The sequence below is a fragment of the Anomaloglossus baeobatrachus genome, chromosome 7, assembly GCF_048569485.1.
Source record: "Anomaloglossus baeobatrachus isolate aAnoBae1 chromosome 7, aAnoBae1.hap1, whole genome shotgun sequence".
In the NCBI taxonomy this organism is placed as follows: Eukaryota; Metazoa; Chordata; class Amphibia; order Anura; family Aromobatidae; genus Anomaloglossus; species Anomaloglossus baeobatrachus.
This window is the reverse complement of record NC_134359.1, coordinates 54,223,969-54,243,845: the sequence shown is the minus strand read 5'-3', so window position 1 is coordinate 54,243,845 and position 19,877 is coordinate 54,223,969. Positions and strand designations below refer to the sequence as shown.

Sequence of the window (19,877 nt, the reverse complement as noted above, 5' to 3'; positions counted from 1 at the left end):
GAGAGAGTGCATCAGCATTAATGTTGACACGACCAGCCCTGCATTTGATTGTGAAGTCAAAGTTGGCTAGCCTGGCAACCCACCGCTGCTCCAATGCGCCCAACTTGGCCGTGTCCAGGTGAGTCAACGGATTGTTATCCGTGAAAGCGGTGAATTTTGCTGCGGCCAAGTAGTGGCGGAACCGCTCGGTGATAGCCCATACCAGTGCCAGGAGCTCGAGCTTGAAGGAGCTGTAGTTCTCAGGGTTCCTTTCAGTTGGCCGGAGCTTTCGGCTAGCATAAGCAATCACTTTTTCCTTCCCGTCCTGGACCTGGGACAGGACTGCCCCCAATCCCACATTGCTCGCGTCTGTGTAGAGGATGAATGGGCAGCCGTAGTCAGGGTACGCTAGGACCTCTTCTCCGGTCAAGGCCGCTTTCAGCTGGCGGAAGGATTCCTCATGCCTTTCTTCCCACACCAGTGGGGCTCCGATGGGTCTACCACCTTTGGTCTGCCCCACGAGGAGATCTTGCATGGGTGCAGCCATCTTCGTGTACCCCTTGATAAAGCGCCGGTAGTACCCCACCAGACCCAGAAACTGCCTTACTTCCCTCACTGTGGTTGGTCTTGGCCAGCCTTGGATGGCAGTGATCTTCTCAGGGTCGGGGGCAACACCTTTTGCCCTCACTACATGGCCCAGGTACTGCACTCTGGGTTTCAGCAGGTGGCACTTAGAGGGCTTCAACTTCATCCCGTATTTGGCAAGGGACGCGAACACCTCGGCCAGGTGCTCCAGATGGGCTTCATACGTCTGGGAGTACACAATCACATCATCCAAGTATAACAGGACGGTCTCGAAGTTTAGATGTCCCAGACAGCACTCCATCAGCCGTTGGAAGGTTCCAGGGGCGTTGCACAGCCCGAACGGCATACTATTGAATTCACAGAGCCCCATTGGGGTGGTGAAGGCGGTTTTCTCCCGGTCTTCCGGTGCCACTGCCACTTGCCAGTATCCACTGGTGAGGTCAAGGGTAGAGAGAAGTAATTTGCAGTTCTCAGTGCGGCCAAAGACTCTTCGATACGGGGCAGTGGATAAGCATCTTTATGCGTTATCTGGTTAATCTTCCGGTAGTCTACACACATCCGCATGGTGCCATCCTTCTTTTTGACCAGCACCAACGGGGCGGCCCAGGGACTACAGCTGTCCCGAATAACCCCTGCCTCTTTCATGTTCCTCAACATATCTTTGGCGCATTGGTAATGCGCAGGGGGAATAGGACTGTACCTCTCTTTGATAGGTGGGTGCTCACCGGTGGGGATGTGGTGTTGGACCCCTTTAATCTGCCCAAAGTCTAATGGATGTTTGCTGAAAACTTGCTCATACTCCCGCACCACCCTGTACACCCCTTCTTTGTGATGTGTAGGGGTATCGTCAGTGCCCACGTGTAGCTGTTGGTGCCACTCATTTAACTCCCCTTGGGGCGGGGTGAGTGCTGGTAGTAGGTGGGGAGACTGGGGGGGCTGCCTCGTGGATAGTGTGGGGATCCAGGGTGAGCAGCTTGGCAAGGATGGCATACCGGGGAAGACAGACTTCTTCCTCCCCACAGTTCAGCACCCTCACGGGCACTCTCCCCTTCTTTACATCTACCACCCTTCGGGCGGCCATTACGGTGGGCCAGTGTTCGGAGGGCATGGGCTCTATCATGGCAGGGTAGTCACGCCCCTGAGGCCCTACTGCCGCTCTACACCAAATCATCATCTCACTCCTAGGGGGTACAATCAACGGAGCAGCATCCATCACTCTCACTCCACCAATCTCTCCTCTGGTTGAGTTTACATGCTGGCGGTACATCAAGGCTCGGATCTCACGCTGCACAGCTCTCTGTCGGCTCCCCGCCGCCGTGGCGGGCAGCTGCTGCAGTAGGGCCAACACATCACCCATACAGTGCTCCATCACATTGGTTCCTAGCACTATCTTCGGGTTATGGTCACAGGTTCATTCATGATCACAATCATACCCTGGTGTTACAGTTCAGCTCGCCCCACGGTCATAGCCACTTGTTTATACCCCACTTGGGTCAATGGGAGTCCATCAGCAGCAATCAGTGTTATACTAGTATTTGGGGGTGCCAGCTCGTCTGTCCCCCAATACCGCTGGTATAATGTGTATGGTATGGTGGTTACCTGTGATCCAGTGTCCAAGAGAGCCATCACCGGTATGCCGTCCACAGCCACGGGGATGATGGGCCGGGCCCGATATACCGGTCCCGCCAGTCTGGGGGGCCACGGGGTTCTACTCCTGAGGATTGGCCCGTGGCCCCAGGGGTTGCTCGTTTAACGGGCACTGTCGGAAGTAATGGCCAGGCTTGTTGCACTTGTAGCAGGTTGGAGGTCTGTTCTGTGAGTTGTTAGCACTTCTCCACTGCATCCAGGGAACATCCTCAGGGCTGTCGGCGAGCTGTATCCTGGTTGGAGGCTGGGATCTGGTCAAGGGTTGGAGTGCAGCGAGAATCTTGGCGAGATCTCCGTCCATGCGGCGGACCTGGGCTGCCAGTTCTTCTATTGTGCTGCTGGGAGCTGTAGGCATTGGAGAGGCTGGTGGGGCAGGGGCCACCATGACGGGGGCCGTCTCAATTGGCCACGGGCTGGCTCCGAGATTTCTGAAGCTGGGGGTTGCAGTGCTTTAATGGCCCGTTCCTTTAACACAGCAAAGTCCACATCAGGGTGTTCCAGGGCCCACAGTCGGAGCTGTTTGCGATCCTCAGAGGACCTCATCCCCTGCACAAATTGCTCTACTAACATCTTGTTGCTGTCCGCCTCATTGATTGTGTCTACCCACTTTAGGGTGCGAAGGGCGGTTTGCAGACGTAAAGCGTAGTCCCGAATGCTATCCACAGACCGTTGCCGGCACTGGTAAAACTGCATCCTCAGCTCAGCTTCGGTACGGGTCTCAAAGGCACTCTGTAGCTTCTCAAAGATGGTGGCTACAGAGAGCCGGTCCCCCTCAGCCCAGGTCTCCGCTTCCTGCTCAGCCGCGCCGGTTAGCTGGCCCAGCACTACCGCTGCACGTTGCTTATCAGTCAGGGGGTACAATTCCAAAAGCGGGTTAAGCTTTTTCCGGAAGACCTGTAAAGCATCAGGTTTCCCGTCATACTGCGGTAGCCAGGTAGCTCCGGGCACATAGGGCAAGGAGAACGGCATCACCTGAGCGAGAGCGGGGCCGCGGCACCTCCCGCCAGCACGGCCGGGACCTGGGCAGGCCAATTCCCATCCATGGGTGCCACTGCGGCTGCGACCACTGCTCCTCCAGCGGCTCCGTCGGGCGCAGACATCTTGTTTCCGTCCCCCTTAGCCTCTTTCCGGCCCCTCCTCTATCTGGGCGGGGTGTTGGCCTTCGCGCCTCTGCTACTCGAGAAGACGCTCGAGCGGGAACTCTTCGCGCCAAAGATGGCGGCTTCTGGAATTTTCCGGCCGGACACCTCCGGCGGTCACAAGGCGCACCTCTACCCAACGGCAGAGCGGTAAGATCCTGTTCGTGACGCGAAGTTGTCGCGGGCGGAGGAGGGGACGCTGCGCTCTCCCACTGCTCGGGTCCGGCTGCCGCTGCTGCTGCGGCCTGCTGCTGCTCGGTGGCTCGAGTGATGGGCCGGATCCCGGGGACTCGAGCGGCGCTCCTCGCCCGTGAGTGAAAGGGGTTTGGTTTTTTTGGAATAGTTTATTGTCCGTGACGCCACCCACGGTTGTGGTGATTGTATGGACACCACTGCTGCTCTGTATGGGAATCCCGGGAGCGGTGACAGGAGCAGCAAAGTTGTTTAGTTCTCCCCTCCGTGGGTAGGGGGTGGTTGTCCCGGGGCCCAGTGATGAGTTGGGGGATGAGGGATGGCGGGGCCGGTGCAGGGCTTGGTGGGGTGCAGGGACGCGGGGCAGCGCTGTGCCTCACGGCACTGTGGTACTCACTCAGCCTGAGACGGTGACACAGTTCTCGGTAAAAACACACGGCTGGAAAGACGGTTCCCATGGGACGGCTGCTGTTGCTTTTCCCCGGTAGTTGACGGTGACGGTCCCTTTCCTGCACCTAAGTCTATGTTGGTAGCGATGGGTTCCCACCGGTAACCCGCTCCCCGGCTTGGATATGTGCCAGAGGAGCCCCTCTTTGCCCGCAGGCGCTGGCCCTGAGAAACTGGTGCCTTTGCGGTGGCGGTGTCTCTAACGGTTGGACTGTTGCCTTCAATCGGGACTTGGTTGTTGGGAGACCCAGAGGTCCCCTTCACTGACGGATTTGGCAAATTCACGGCGACTCCTAGCCTTGGATCCGAAAGGCCCCTGCCAATGGTGCTGGCTTCTCTTCGTATACCGCTCCGATACCGCCGGGCCACCACCCGTCCACGGTCCTTTCGGCAACCTCCAAGCAGCCTCTCCTGCAGACGGTCACCGCCGTCTGCTGACCTTGCTGTTCTCAGTCCGGGGCACACACCCGGACCAACTTCAGGCTTTCTCAACTGTCACTTTCTCTGTCACTACTCTCACTGTCCTCCTTCACTTCCTTAGCTTGACTCTCCTCTCCAAACTCTCACTCTATCTGCCCGGTTTTCCCGCCTCCATGGCTGTGAACTCCTCGGTGGGTGGAGCCAATCGCCTGGCCCACCCCCTGGTGTGGACATCAGCCCCTGGAGGAAGTCAACAAGGATTTTTGTGTATGTAGCTTTGGTGTACCTATCCGGGGGTGTAGGGTGTGATGGTGTTATGACCTGTGACCCCTGGCTTGCCCAGGGCGTCACAAAGCCAAATCTTGTTGGAATGTCCCTTCAATTTTACGCATGAATAGCGCAATAAAACGTTTTAAAAAATCTATGTATTTGGATGAATTCACCATAAAATTAACAGGAAATAAGCTCCCTGCACCATCAGCTGTAAAAAAGCCCCAAAACATCTGTTTTTGAGGGTGTTTTACAGTTTGTTGAATATGATCAGCTCTCAATGGTTCATTTTTGTTTCTTCTAACAACACTTGCTCTGTACCCTTGAACAAAAAGATGGGTTTCATCACTGAAAATTACCTTTTTCCACTGGCTACTTGTCCAAGATTTATATTTTTTGCCATGCTAGTCATTTTGCCTTCATTGGAGATGTCAGAAGTTGTTTCTTTACTGGCTTTGTTGCCCTCCGACCAACTTCCAGAAGCCTGCGCCGTACAGTCGAATCACTAATATCAATACCTGCGGCGAACAAGTCTCTTTGGAGGTCTTTACTTGTTTTTCTTGCATTCAGAAAAACAAGTACGTTTTACTATTTCTGTTAAGTGTTTTATCAGTTCTTGGTGTTGTTTTCCTTTTTCTTCCACATTGCCTTTTTCATTTTGGAGAAAAGAATCCAGTTTGATTGTGTGTGCGAATTATTTTTGAAACAGTAGATTTTCCAATACCAACGGTGGAAGCGATTTCTCTTACAGTCAGACTTGTATGTTCATAAAGAGTAATAATTCTAGACCTCTTCCGTGGAGTAACATCCATTTTTACAGGCACAAACCACACTGAGAGAAAAAACTACACTAAACCACTCGTCACAGAAACAAGCTCTCAACTGAACCTGAGTGGGCAGCTAGCTTTTATTTTCTGACTAAAACCAGTCAAAGCACATTTTGTTACTCAAGGTTGTACACTCACACCTGTTCACAGCAGTTAAAACTGGTTTGAATCACTGACTGGTAACCAACTTACAATTTTACTTAACAAAATGCTTTGTCGCAATTAATTTGCACAGCACTGTATTTACTCAGAGCTAGATACTGTATGTGGGGGTCACTTTGACATTACTAAGGCTGAGTTTGCATTAATGGTAATGAAAGGAGTTGGATACAGTCCTTGGGGACCCCAGAGTGTTACATGGGCAGGGCAATTGGAGCCTTTGCAACACTGTTGATTTGCGAAGAATAATAAACAAAATAATAAGTTGTAAAGACTTAATCATCTCTAGTAATTTTTTTAATTTTACTAATTTCGCAGGTAACCCTCCACTCCTGCTGCTGCCGGACAACGTACGGATAAGACGATACAATCTGTCTTCTGAGCAATACTCCGATTATATTGAGAATCAGCAGCACATCCAGGCCCTGGACTACGACTGGGATCCTGAGGGAATGGACCTCAGTACGTGTGTATATATTATAAGTATATTCATCTGGAGCGGTGCAGCATGGAACTTTTGGGCCGCTATGCAAAATCTGCAAAGAACCCCCAAGTTCCCATACAGTATCATTTATATTACTGGGGTCTTACTATACTGTAGATAGGTATCAGACACTAAGGGGCCGAGTGTGATAGTCCCCGCCCCCGTCGCAGCTGCGATATCTTGTGATAGCTGCCATAGCGAACATTATCGCTACGGCAGCTTCACATGCACTTACCTGCCTTGCGACGTCACTCTGGCCGGCGACCCGCCTCCTTCCTAAGGGGGCGGGCCGTGTGGCATCACAGCGACGTCACACGGCAGGCGGCCAATAGAAGCGGAGGGGCGGAGATGAGCGGGACGTAAACATCCCGCCCATCTCTTTCCTTCCGCATTGCATACGGGACGCAGGTAGGAGATGTTCCTCGCTCCTGCGACTTCATACACAGCGATGTGCGCTGCCGCAGGAACGAGGAACAACATCGTACCTGTCGCTGCAGCGAAATTATGGAAATGACTGACACTACACCGATCATACGATACCGACGCTTTTGCGCTCGGTAATCGTAGTTAAAACGATTTACACACTACGATGTCGAGAGCGACGCCGGATTTGCGTCACTTTCGATTTGACCCCACCGACATCGCACCTGCGATGTCGTAGTGTGCAAAGTACCCCTAAGGCAGAGGCACCTTCTACTTCTCACTCCCTTTATCTCTGGCATCATATATCTCATAGCTTTGTGCAATATACCTTGATATTCTCCATATTCACCACTAGGGGGCAGCAGTGCTCCAAGATGAGTGCTGCAAGTTTCCTAATAATATTTTCAGTATTAATAGAACATATTCTTCTATTTAGAATAAAATTATTATTCCACTTACACGAGACTAAATTACTATCGCTTCACTGTGCACTAAATAGTTATTATGCTTATAAAAATCAAGCAATCAAAAAAGCTTCATCTATGTATACAGTATATCCATCTTTGCAAAATATTTTTTATTGCTCCATGCAACGAATGGGAAAGCAACTTTGCCTATAGTATCCATTAAAAGTATACTACTGTTTTTAGTCTACAACTCCTATATTTTTCCATGGTAACAGACTACAAACAAACCCTGCGTCGTCTGATCATGTCGGAGGGGTGCATGAGGGCATTTGTAGTTGTAGCAGAGGCTGTTCCCGGTGGTATTTCTCTGCACCCCGATCACCGCTCCGGTGCAACTAAGTGTTATCAGCCCATTCTTTTGGTGACACAGAGACAGACACTTTCACCGGTTTCTTCAACGTAACTTCTTTACTTGTAAACTTTAAACAGACATTTTCGTCATGCTTTAAGCGGGGACACTCTTGTTCCCCAAAGGAGTTTCCATTAGCAACAGGTATTACATATACTTTGCTAGCCAACCACTTCCCTGGTACTTGGGCTTCTGGTGGAGCCCCCGAGACCCTCATCCTCTACCTCGGATGAATCAAAACGTTTTTCCGGGCACCCCTTGTCCCACCCACAGGAATTTTGCTGGAAGCTTTTGACGGGACCTTTTATAACAGCACTCCTTTGTCCCGTTGGTCAGGACCTACTCTTCGCTTTAGAACCCACTAACTTTCAGCCAAGGGGGTTCTTTTGGTATATACCAGTGAATGGACACCACCCAGGCCGCACAGACTCAACCCACACCTTGCAGTTCAGACAGTCCTCTCCTCACTAGGACCCCGCATGTCCGAGACCTGGATTCGACCCAAAGGTCAGACCAAATTGGAGTTAACAGGACTCCACTCTCACAACTTCCCCACACATGTGGCCTGTTACTCTCCCCTAGGGACTCTCCTTCCTCTTCCTGTGTTCCTAACATTTTTACTAACTAAACTACTCCCTGCAATTAACTCTCCCTAACCTGAGAGTACCAGGGAAGCAGTTACTCTATTGTGGGCATCTACTGGCCAAAGAAACACATTGCACATGCTACAACATTTATTAATTATACAATGACAAAGAAATTGGTGGAATGCAGAGCAGGGGCGGTTGAGACTTACACCCCCTTTACAATCACATGCTGATACTCCCTTATAACTGTCCCCGACCTCTTCCATTACTGCAGGATCACAAAAACATCAGTTGTTTTTTAGTCTGTTACCATAGACACACATAGAACTGCATCGTTGCTGTAAACACAAAATGATAAGATCTTTTTTAGTAAAGGTTACTTACCTCTTTTTATTTTAGAAGCATTCAAATAATAAAAAAAAGGTTGTAAAGGTAGAAATTTACCAGTCACTTCTCGTCACTACGAAAGTCATAGTTTGTACTGCGAGCAACAGAACAAAATGTTATGCTGAAACTTGTAGTTTCAACGGTAAACTAATGTCTACACTTAAGGGTGCTTTACACGCTGCGATATCGCTAACGATTTATCGTTGGGGTCATGGTGTTTGTGACGCACATCCAGCGTCGTTAGCGGCATCGCAGCATGTAACACGTACGAGCGACCTACAACGATCGCAAAAGTGGTAAAAATCGTTGGTTTTGGAGAGGTCGTCCAAACACCAAATATCATTGTCTGGTGAGTAACGAGGTTGTTTGTCATTCCTGCGGCAGCACACATCGCTATGTGTGACACTGCAAAAGTGACAAACATCTCCTTACCTGCGTCCAGCGGCAATGCGGAAGGAAGGAGGTGGGCGGGATGTTACGGCCCGCTCATCTCCGCCCTCCACTTCTATTGGACGGCTGGCTTGTGACGTCGCTGTGACGCCGCACGACCCGCCCCCTTAGAAAGGAGGCGGATCGCCGGCCAGAGCGACGTCGCAGGGCAGGTAAGTCCGTGTGACGGGTGTTAGCGATGTTGTGCGCCACGGGCAGCGATTTGACCTTGACGCACAACCGACGGGGGCGGGTACGCTCGCTAGCGATATCGATACCGATATCGCAGCGTGCAAAGCCCCCTTAAGTCTACTCGCAGCTAAACTGATGATTGTTTATGTGGCTGTTATTTTATCATCATTTCTGTCTTGAAACATTCTGTCTTTCTTTTTCTCCTAAAGGTGTAGTGTACTACAGTATTCGGGGCCAGGGCTCTGTGTTCGGGTCTATCAGGCGGGCCTATATACCGACCTTTGAAGACTATGGGAATAATATGGTAAAGGACGTTGATATGAACTTGCGCTACATAGTGAATCCAGATGGACTGGCCGTGGATTGGGTTGGAAGGTATTACATCCAAACTGTAATTATTTATCATCAACGAAAACCTTTGGCCCTTAACACTATATAAATCCGTTATGAGCATTTGTTAATTAGTGGTCAATGATAGATACTAATAAATACTAATAAAAAAGTTATGGAAAAAACACATGTATGTCACAAACAGTGTATTCATTGTACAAAAGTCATAAAACATCAATAACACTATATAATATTGATATTGCTGCAATCATACATCGCAACTCCAAACTAATCCATGTTCTTCCTATCACTAACCAGACACATATACTGGACGGATGCAGGAACAAATCGTATAGAAGTAGCAAAACTGGATGGAAGATATAGAAAGTGGCTTGTTTACACTCAAGTGGACCAGCCGGCAGCCATCGCTGTTAATCCAGAGCTTGGGTAAGTGGTTGCCACGTATAAACGTGCCCAGGACGGTGGTCTTAGTGGAGGGTCTCATCTTGCTCGCCTAGCACGCTACAGAAAATACTGTTGAGTGAATGGAAGTGTAGGGTTGGGGCGCAGGTACCTCTGAGTCCGGGGCCTTCACCTTTCCGGGATTGCTCCTTGTGCATTACCATCTTTCTTCATAGTCGTAATGAATAAAACATCTGAAAATGAAATATCTAGTTATATAGTCTCCATTTTCCCCTTTACAATAATCCAGCTCTTCAGTGAAAGTTACAGATGGCATATTATTCTCTTTAACCGAGGCTATAGGAAAGTAGGGGGAAGGCTAGATTATCCACATCCTATAGATATAAAGCCACACGGGTCCAGGTGTGTTGCTGTGGCTTCTATACCGCTAAGGCTAAGTTCACACTTCAGTTGTTTTAGATCCGTCAGGTCCGTCAGCAACGGATCAGTCGTTTTTTAGTTGGCAACTGATGCAACGGATGTGTTTTTCACAGGATTCCTTTCACAGGAATCCTGTGAAAAAACTGATCCGTTGCGTCCGTTGCATCCGCTGTGCATCCGTTTTTTGACGGATCAGTCATGATCCGTTTGTGTTTGGGACAGCCCAGGGGGTGTGCCAAACATGCTGGGCATGCTCAGTAGAGCATGACGGAATCCTGCGCTGGATTTCGTTGTAAGACGGATTACGACGGAATCCAGCACCATAGACATACATTACAAGCTTGACGGATGGCGACGGATTCCTGTGCGGCGCATTAATTTTGACGGCCCGAAAAACGTTACATTCTGCGTTGCTCCCCGCTCGGCGGTCAGTCAAAAACAACGGACCGCGACGCAGCGGATGCAACGCAGGGTCATCAGTCGCAATCCGTCACTAATAGAAGTCTATGGGGAAATACTGGATTCCTGCAAAATATTTTGCAGGATTCCGTAATTCCTCAAGGCTACGGATTGTGACTGATGCAAAACAACTGAAGTGTGAACTTAGCCTTATAAAGACGCTACCCCTGAAACAATGTACATTAGCTCGGCATCCCTTCTTTCCTAAGGTCCCCCTTTCCTCTGGCCAACACTGTTTTCACACTTTTTACAAGCTTTCCTCATAGGAATCCCCTCTACTGCCTAAGATGTTTGCGCCTTGGGAGAGCTGACTCTTCTTCCTGAGCCCGGTCTACTCACACGCCTTCTTTACATTTCCTTTCTCTTCTTCCCTTCCACTACACAACAACCCTCTAAACAGGAACAACTTCCTGAACTCTAAGGCTAAGACCCCACTTTGCTTTTTACCTGCTTTTTACCTGCTTTTTCAACTGCAGCGTTTAATGCCAAAATGGATGTGTTCTGCTTTTCAAGCTTAGTCTATGGGAATTTGGGTTTCTTGTCCGCACTATGCAGTTCAAACTGCAGCCTTTTTGTGGCAGAAATTTGGGCAAAAACTCTGCTTTGCAGTGCAAAACTAAAATGGCAAAAACAATTGAAATGTCAATTGTTTTTGCGATTTGCCTTTAAAACTGCAAAGCAGAGTTTTCTTTGTCGCTCCATTGGGAGACCCAGACAATTGGGTGTATAGCTTCTGCCTCTGGAGGCCACACAAAGTATTACACTTTAAAAAGTGTAACCCCTCCCCTCTGCCTATTCACCCTCCCGTGGACCACGGGCTCCTCAGTTTTATGCTTTGTGTGGAAGGAGGCACACATCCACTCATGCATTCTGATACATAGTTATGTCGGATGGAAGAAAAGAGGACCCCGATGGGGCCCCCGGCATGTTCCCTTCTCACCCCACTATGTCGGCGGTGTTGTTAAGGTTGAGGTACCTATTGCGGGTACGGAGGCTGGAGCCACATGACGTCTCCTTCACCATACCTTATGCGGCTCTGGGAGAAGTGGGATCCTGAGCGGTCATCCATTTGCTGGGACCGTGCTCCATCCGCAGCCCCTGGTGGAACCTGCCGGACCGGAGCCTCTTCAACCCCAGGGACTGGGCCCTGCAACTTGAAGGTACTCTGTGTCCCCATGGGGGGACTGTACAGGGAGCGCACCTTCTTCCCGGAAGCCGCGGTAGTTGTAAAACTGAGGAGCCCGGCGGACTTCCGCGCCGACCGTGCCTGCTTGTCGGGCGCGGCCTCAAATTTAGTCCCCGGCTTCGCCGCGGCCTAGTCGCGAAAATCCCGCCCCTGGGCCTGCCTGTCAGGGGTAAGGGCGGGATTACCGACATGACGTCGGATGTGAGGGCTGGAGCATCCTGCATGTCTCCCTCCCCCCTCATTGACCACTGTGGGGACCCCAGATTCCCGCTCTTTGCTGGCGCCGCCCTCGGCCCCACTCCTCCCCTGAGAGCTCCGGCGGCCATTTTTTGGCATTCTGCCGGTGGATGCTTCTCAGTGACACAGCTCTGCAGCTCCGGGGGATCCACGACAGGGAATCTGGAGGACACACTCCGCTCGTTAGCGGTCGGTAAGCCACACCGGTCACCCGATGCTGGTCCCCCTAGGGTGCCGGAATAGATACATATATATATATATATATATATATATATATATCTGTTCGGTCAGGCTGTATACACTTTTCCCATATACCCTCAGTGGTCACTCTCCTAGGAGACAACAGCATGTCGTCCACAAGGAGCAAAGCTACTAAGGCACAGGTTTTTTTCGCGGCCTGTACCTCTTGTGGGGCTATGTTGCCTGCGGGATCCACCTACCCTCACTGTGAGCAATGCTCGACTCCTGCCTCGCTTGCTCAGCCGGAGCCTCGGGCACTTGTGGGCCCCTCGGCTCATGTAGATCCCCCTGCTCCCCCTGAGCAGGCTGCAGGGACAGAGTCACTGGTGTTGGCCTCTTTCGCTGAGAAACTCTCTCAGTCACTTTCTCAATCCATTGCACAGTCTATGGACAAATGGTCATCTAAGCTCCTTGAGGCATTGCAGTCCAGACCGGGCCCTTCACAGGCCCCGGCCCCTGTTAGCTTCTCTCCTCCAGGCCCCTCTCAGTCCGCGCCGCGGCGCGCTCCCAGGTTAGCCCCTAGGTCTCAGGCGGAGGACTCCTGCCCGGACCGCAGTCCCAGACCGGCTAAGCGGCCTCGCTGGGACTCTTCCCCGGCCTCCTCACGCTGCTCGGGATCCCAGCTTGAGGACTCTCAGGAAGACGAGGCGGACGTGGGAGCTCAGGGCTCTGACCCTGACTTCGCCCTTAACCTTGATACACCTGAGGGGGACGCCTTAGTAAATGATCTTATCTCGTCCATCAACCAGGTGTTGTATCTCTCACCCCCGCCTCCTCCTGTAGAAGAGTCGGCTTCTCAGCAGGAGAAACACCAATTTCGGTTCCCCAAACGTACGCGCAATACGTTTTTTGATCACTCTAACTTCAGGGATGCTGTCCAGAAGCCCAGAGCGGTCCCGGACAAGCGCTTTGCTAAACGGCACACTGACACGCGTTATCCCTTTCCATCTGAAGTCGTTAAGGGCTGGGCACACTCTCCCAAGGTGGATCCTCCAGTCTCCAGATTGGCTGCTAGGTCCGTTGTGTCTGTTGCCGATGGCTCATCCCTGAAGGATGCCACTGACAGACAGATAGAGCTCTTGGTGAAGTCTATTTATGAGGCCACGGGCGCGTCTTTCGCCCCGGCCTTTGCGGCTGTGTGGGCTCTCCAAGCAATCTCGGCTTGTCTGACTGAGATTAATGCTGTCACACGGAATTCTGCTCCGCATGTTTCTTCTTTGACCTCTCAGGCATCAGCCTTTTCGTCCTACGCCATGAACGCCGTCCTGGACTCCACTAGCCGTACGGCTGTAGCATCTGCTAACTCCGTGGCAGTCTGCAGGGCCATGTGGCTGCGCAAATGGAAAGCAGACTCGGCTTCCAAAAGGTTCTTAACTGGTTTGCCTTTTTCTGGTGACCGTTTATTTGGCGAACGATTAGATGAGATTATTAAGGAATCCAAGGGAAAGGACTCCTCCTTACCCCAGTCCAAACCTAAGAGACCTCAGCAGAGAAAAATTCAATCGAGGTTTCGGTCCTTTCGTCCCTCCGCCAATCCCAATCCTCTTCGTCCAACAGGCCGGAGAAAGGCCAGAGGAACTCCTATGCGTGGCAGTCCAAGTCACGCCCCCAAAAGGCCGCAGGAGGCACTGCCTCCAAGACGGCCTCCTCATGACTCTCGGCCTCCCCTAGCCACATCCTCGGTCGGTGGCAGGCTCTCCCGCTTTGGTGATGCCTGGTGGCCACATGTTCAAGACCGATGGGTGAGAGACATTCTGTCTCATGGTTACAGGATAGAGTTCAGCTCCCGACCTACGGCTCGTTTCTTCAGAACCTCTCCGCCCCCCGCACAGGCCGACGCACTTTTTCAGGCACTGGACGCTCTAAAGAGCGAAGGAGTTGTGATTCCCGTTCCCCTTCAGGAACGTGGTCGCGGATTTTACTCCAACTTGTTCGTGGTGCCAAAAAAGGACGGGTCATTCCGTCCCTTTCTGGACCTCAAGCTACTCAACAGACATGTGAGAACCAGATGGTTTCGGATGGAATCTCTCCGCTCGGTCATCGCCTCGATGTCACAAGGAGACTTCCTAGCATCGATCGACATCAAGGATGCTTATCTCCATGTGCCGATCGCACCCGAACATCAACGTTTCCTGCGTTTCGCCATCGGAGACGAACACCTCCAGTTCGTGGCATTGCCTTTCGGCCTGGCGACAGCCCCACGGGTTTTCACCAAAGTCATGGCATCCGTCGTGGCGGTCCTGCACTCTCAGGGCCACTCGGTGATCCCCTACTTAGACGATCTCCTAGTCAGGGCCCCTTCTCGGGTGGCGTGTCAACAAAGCCTTACCGTCGCTCTGGCGACTCTCCAGCAGTTCGGGTGGATCATCAATTTCCCGAAATCCAAGTTGACACCGACCCAATCACTGACTTACCTTGGGATGGAGTTTCATACCCAGCCAGCGTTAGTCAAGCTACCGCGGGACAAACAGCTTTCTCTGCAGGCGGGGGTGCAATCACTTCTTCGGAGTCAGTCACACCCCTTAAGGCGCCTCATGCACTTCCTGGGGAAGATGGTTGCAGCTATGGAGGCAGTGCCGTTCGCGCAATTCCATCTACGGCCACTCCAATGGGACATTCTTCACAAATGGGACAAGAGTGCGGCTTCCCTCGACAAGAACATCTCTCTTTCCCTTGCAACCAAAACATCACTTCAGTGGTGGCTCCTACCCACATCTCTGTCTCGGGGAAAATCCTTCCTACCCCCCAACCTGGGCCGTGGTCACCACGGACGCGAGCCTGTCAGGTTGGGGAGCGGTTTTTCTCCACCACAGGGCTCAAGGAACCTGGACTCCGATAGAATCGTCCCTTCAGATCAATATCCTGGAGATAAGGGCAGTATATCTAGCCCTATTGGCTTTCCATCGGTGGCTGGAGGGCAGGCAGATCCGAATACAGTCGGAAAACGCCACTGCCGTCGCCTACATCAACCACCAAGGCGGCACTCGCAGTCATCAAGCCTTCCAGGAAGTCCAGCAGATTCTGCAGTGGGTGGAAGCCACAGGCTCCACCATCTCCGCAGTTCACATCCCGGGCGTAGAAAACTGGGAAGCAGATTTTCTCAGTCGTCAGGGCATGGACGCGGGGGAATGGTCTCTGCACCCAGACGTGTTTCGAGAGATCTCTCGCCGCTGGGGAACGCTGGACGTCGATTTCATGGCGTCACGGCACAACAACAAGGTCCCGGCCTTCATGGCACGGTCTCAGGATCACAGAGCTCTGGCAGCGGACGCTTTAGTCCAGGATTGGTCGCAGTTTCGACTGCCTTATGTGTTTCCCCCTCTGGCGATGCTGCCCAGAGTACTACGCAAGATCAGGTCCAACTGCCATTGCGCCATTCTCGTCGCTCCAGACTGGCCGAGGCGGTCGTGGTATCCGGATCTGTGGCATCTCACGGTGGGTCAACCGTGGGCACTTCCAGACTGCCCAGACTTGCTGTCACAAGGCCCGTTTTTCCATCTGAATTCTGTGGCCCTCAACCTCACTGTGTGGCCATTGAGTCCTGGCTCCTAGCGTCTTCAGGGTTATCTCAGGATGTCATTGCCACTATGAGACAAGCCAGGAAGCCAACGTCCGCCAAGATCTATTACAGGTCTTGGGAAATCTTCCTATCCTGGTGCGCTGATAACGGTTTTCCTCCATGGCCGTTTGCCTTACCCAGTTTTCTTTCATTCCTACAATCTGGAATGGACAAGGGTTTGTCCCTCGGCTCTCTCAAGGGCCAAGTATCGGCGCTCTCCGTGTTTTTTCAAAAGCGTCTAGCCAGGCTTCCGCAGGTCCGCACGTTCCTGCAGGGGGTCTGCCACATGGTCCCACCTTACAAACGTCCGTTGGAACCCTGGGATCTTAACAGGGTCCTGACGGCTCTTCAAAAACCACCTTTTGAGCCGCTGCGGGATGTCTCTCTCTCACGTCTTTCGCAGAAGGTGGCCTTCCTGGTGGCAGTCACATCACTTCGGAGAGTGTCTGAGCTTGCAGCGCTGTTATGCAAAGCCCCCTTCCTGGTTTTTCACCAGGATAAGGTGGTTCTGCGTCCTGTCCCGGAATTTCTCCCTAAGGTGGTATCCCCTTTTCATCTCAATCAGGATATCTCCTTGCCTTCCTTTTGCCCTAATCCAATTCACCAGTGTGAAAAGGATTTGCACTCTTTGGATCTAGTGAGAGCACTCCGGTTCTACGTGTCTCGCACGGCGCCCCTGCGCCGTTCAGATGCGCTCTTTGTCCTTGTCGCTGGCCAGCGTAAGGGCTCTCAGGCCTCGAAGTCAACCTTGGCTCGGTGGATCAAGGAACCGATTCTCGAGGTCTACCGTTCTTCCGGGCTTCCGCTCCCTTCAGGGCTGAAAGCCCATTCTACCAGAGCCGTAGGTGCATCCTGGGCATTGCGGCACCGGGCGACGGCTCAGCAGGTGTGTCAGGCAGCTACGTGGTCTAGTCTGCACACTTTCACGAAACACTATCAAGTGCATACCTATGCTTCGGCAGACGCCAGTCTAGGTAGGCGAGTCCTTCAGGCGGCGGTTGCCCACCTGTAAGAGGGGGCTGTTTTCGGCTCTTTTTATTGAGGTATTCTTTACCCACCCAGGGACTGCTCTTGGACGTCCCAATTGTCTGGGTCTCCTAATGGAGCGACAAAGAAAAAGGGAATTTTGTTTACTTACCGTAAATTCCTTTTCTTCTAGCTCCTATTGGGAGACCCAGACAATTGGGTGTATAGCTTCTGCCTCTGGAGGCCACACAAAGTATTACACTTTAAAAAGTGTAACCCCTCCCCTCTGCCTATACACCCTCCCGTGGACCACGGGCTCCTCAGTTTTGGTGCAAAAGCAGGAAGGAGAAAACTTATAAATTGGTCTGGGGTAAATTCAATCCGAAGGATGTTCGGAGAACTGAAGACCATGAACCCAAAGAACAATTCAACATGAACAACATGTGAACACAAAAGAACAACTAGCCCAAAGGGCACAGGGGCGGGTGCTGGGTCTCCCAATAGGAGCTAGAAGAAAAGGAATTTACGGTAAGTAAACAAAATTCCCTTTTTTGCCCAAATTTCTGCCACAAAAAGGCTGCAGTTTGAACTGCATAGTGCGGTTTAGAAACCCAAATTCCCATAGACTAAGCTTGAAAAGCAGAACACATCCATTTTGGCATTAAACGCTGCAGTTGAAAAAGCAGGTAAAAAGCAAAGTCTTAGCCTAACACTCTTTCCATGGCTGCCTCAATATTAACCCTGTCTTTCCTAAACACTAGGTCCTACAGCCTAGAGAGGAATTCTAAACATAGGAACAGGGAGACAATGACCCCTTGTGGCCAGTATTAGTACTGCGGCCCACATAAAATTATCCCTCTTATACATTACACTATCTACTACAGCTTATATGACACACTTGCATTAAAACTATTGATATCTTCAGGGGCTAAACATGACCACAGGTCCACCTCCTTACAACTGTCAGAGATGGTCCTAACAATTATTTGTACAGGTCGCGTATAAGTATAACGGGGCAGTTACAAAATACCTTTCTTGTTTAGAAAAACAGATTTACAAGCTCTGACCTAAAAGAGTTGTCCCAAGATCGAAAGTTATGCCTTGTGTGTTAGTTAGAGGTGACCTACTGATTGTTGTGGGTCTGACTTCTTGGTATCACAGCGGCCATGAGGGCTCTACAGAATGAAGTGGTCCATTCATTCACTTTGGGATTGCTGAGTACAGCACTTGACTATAGTCCTGTAGACAATGGATTGGGCTAGGCTATCTTATGAATAGGGAAAAAATCTGCTGCAAATACTGATTTGTTGGCAGGAGAAACACATCACAAAATATGTATATGAGGATGATGTATAAAGTCTTGTAGGAGCCACACAGGTTCGGTCACAACAGCAGTGCATTGAGGCTTTCAATATGGCTCCTCATTATTATTGGCCATACTGCCATTTCTTTGGGTGCTGGTACTAGAGTTAGAGGGTCCCAGTAGTGAGCCCTCTTGTTATTAGCTTATTGTTGGAAAACACTTTTAACACTTTTGGTGTCCATTTGCAGAATGATGTATTGGACAGACTGGGGAAGGCAGCCTAAGATTGAACAAGCCTGGATGGACGGGCAACAGAGACAGGTCCTGGTCTCAGAAGAACTTGGTTGGCCAACGGGAATCACCATCGACTACATCAACAACAACAGAATCTACTGGAGCGACTCCAAGGAAAATGTCATTGAATCCATTAAACCTGATGGCACAGACAGGCAGACTGTTTTACACGGAGGTGAGGTAGCACCTATTGTTAGTTGTCTTCCTCTGTTGATATCACACAGACATGAGTGATGAATAGGACGTGTTATGTAGCTTAACTCTTGGCCAATTTAGCAAACACAACAAGCTGAAAATGACGTGGGATTTCATGGAAGATGACACAGCTCCATGGTAGATAAGACGGGATAGCAATGGAGGCTGTCCCTGTCCTTGTCCCTCTATAAACATGCATGTTTGATTTTATTGGGGTTATGGTGCCTTGTCCCCCAAGAACATAAGGATCTAGTGTTTAAATTCTACATTCTTTTATTAAACAACATAATCCATTGGAAGACTCTTGAGGCCCCCTATAAACTTAAAATAGTGACCTTGGGGTCCCCAGCTAGTTTTATCCAATTTGTTCCAATGTGTAAGGGCACCCTAATGGCCCACATATACATTAGAATAAAGTTGTCTCAAACCCATTGATATTTTGGGATCAGATGACAGGCTTATAAGCATGGGGGGTCTTAACGGTGCTTAAACCATATACAGATAATAGTGACGCTGGGGTCCCCAGTGGGTTTTGTTGAATTTGTGCTACTGTGTAAGGGCACCCTAAAGGCCTACATATACATTAGAATAAAGTTGTCTCAAACCCATTGATATTTTGGTATCAGATGACAGGCTTATAAGCATGGGAGGGTCTTAACGGTGCTTAAACCATATACAGAAAATAGTGACCCTGGGGTCCCCAGTGGGTTTTGTTGAATTTGCGCTACTGTGTAAGGGCACCCTAAAGGCCTACATATACATTAGAATAAAGTTGTCCCAAACCCATTGATATCATGGGATCAGCTGACAATCTTATAGGTATGGGGGTCTTTACGGTGCTCATACACAGTCGAGTAAGAATAGATTGGCCAAATCTGCTGGGAGCAAGATCAATATTTTATGAATCTGGGGCCTCCTGCTTCTTCCCCAATAGATTATATTGTGGACAGATGACGTCAGGGGAATGAAGAGACCTGCCTGTTGTACTTTCACAGCCGATCCTTCTCTTCTCTACGAGATAAACGCTGCCACAAATGTCTGGCAGCGGCTCTTTCAAAGTCAACACAAAAGGACATTGGTAAAGATAATTGTTGGCTAAACAATTGTTTGGCTGACATCTAATATCTATATGGGCCTTAATCCATACACTATACTCAGATAAAGCTCTGTATGCAGCTCCACTTTCCCTCCTCGGTCTGAGCGATGCGCCTGCAAAAGTCTATTGATACTTTTCTGACCATTAAAGAGGTTGTCCACTACTTTTACAGTGATGGCCTTTCCG

The 19,877-nt window shown here is 50.6% G+C and overlaps 1 protein-coding gene across 2 annotated transcripts in view; it reads left to right on the top strand.

Moving 5' to 3' along the window:
• Positions 1-19,877, top strand: part of LRP2 (LDL receptor related protein 2) — a 402,994-nt gene that overhangs the window by 369,624 nt on the left and 13,493 nt on the right. For both annotated transcript variants that reach the window (XM_075317292.1, XM_075317291.1), the window contains exons 66-69: positions 5,984-6,127; positions 9,193-9,358; positions 9,632-9,760; positions 18,355-18,575. In XM_075317292.1, coding sequence (XP_075173407.1) covers positions 5,984-6,127; positions 9,193-9,358; positions 9,632-9,760; positions 18,355-18,575 — 660 coding nt within the window. The remainder of the gene's footprint in view (positions 1-5,983; positions 6,128-9,192; positions 9,359-9,631; positions 9,761-18,354; positions 18,576-19,877) is intronic.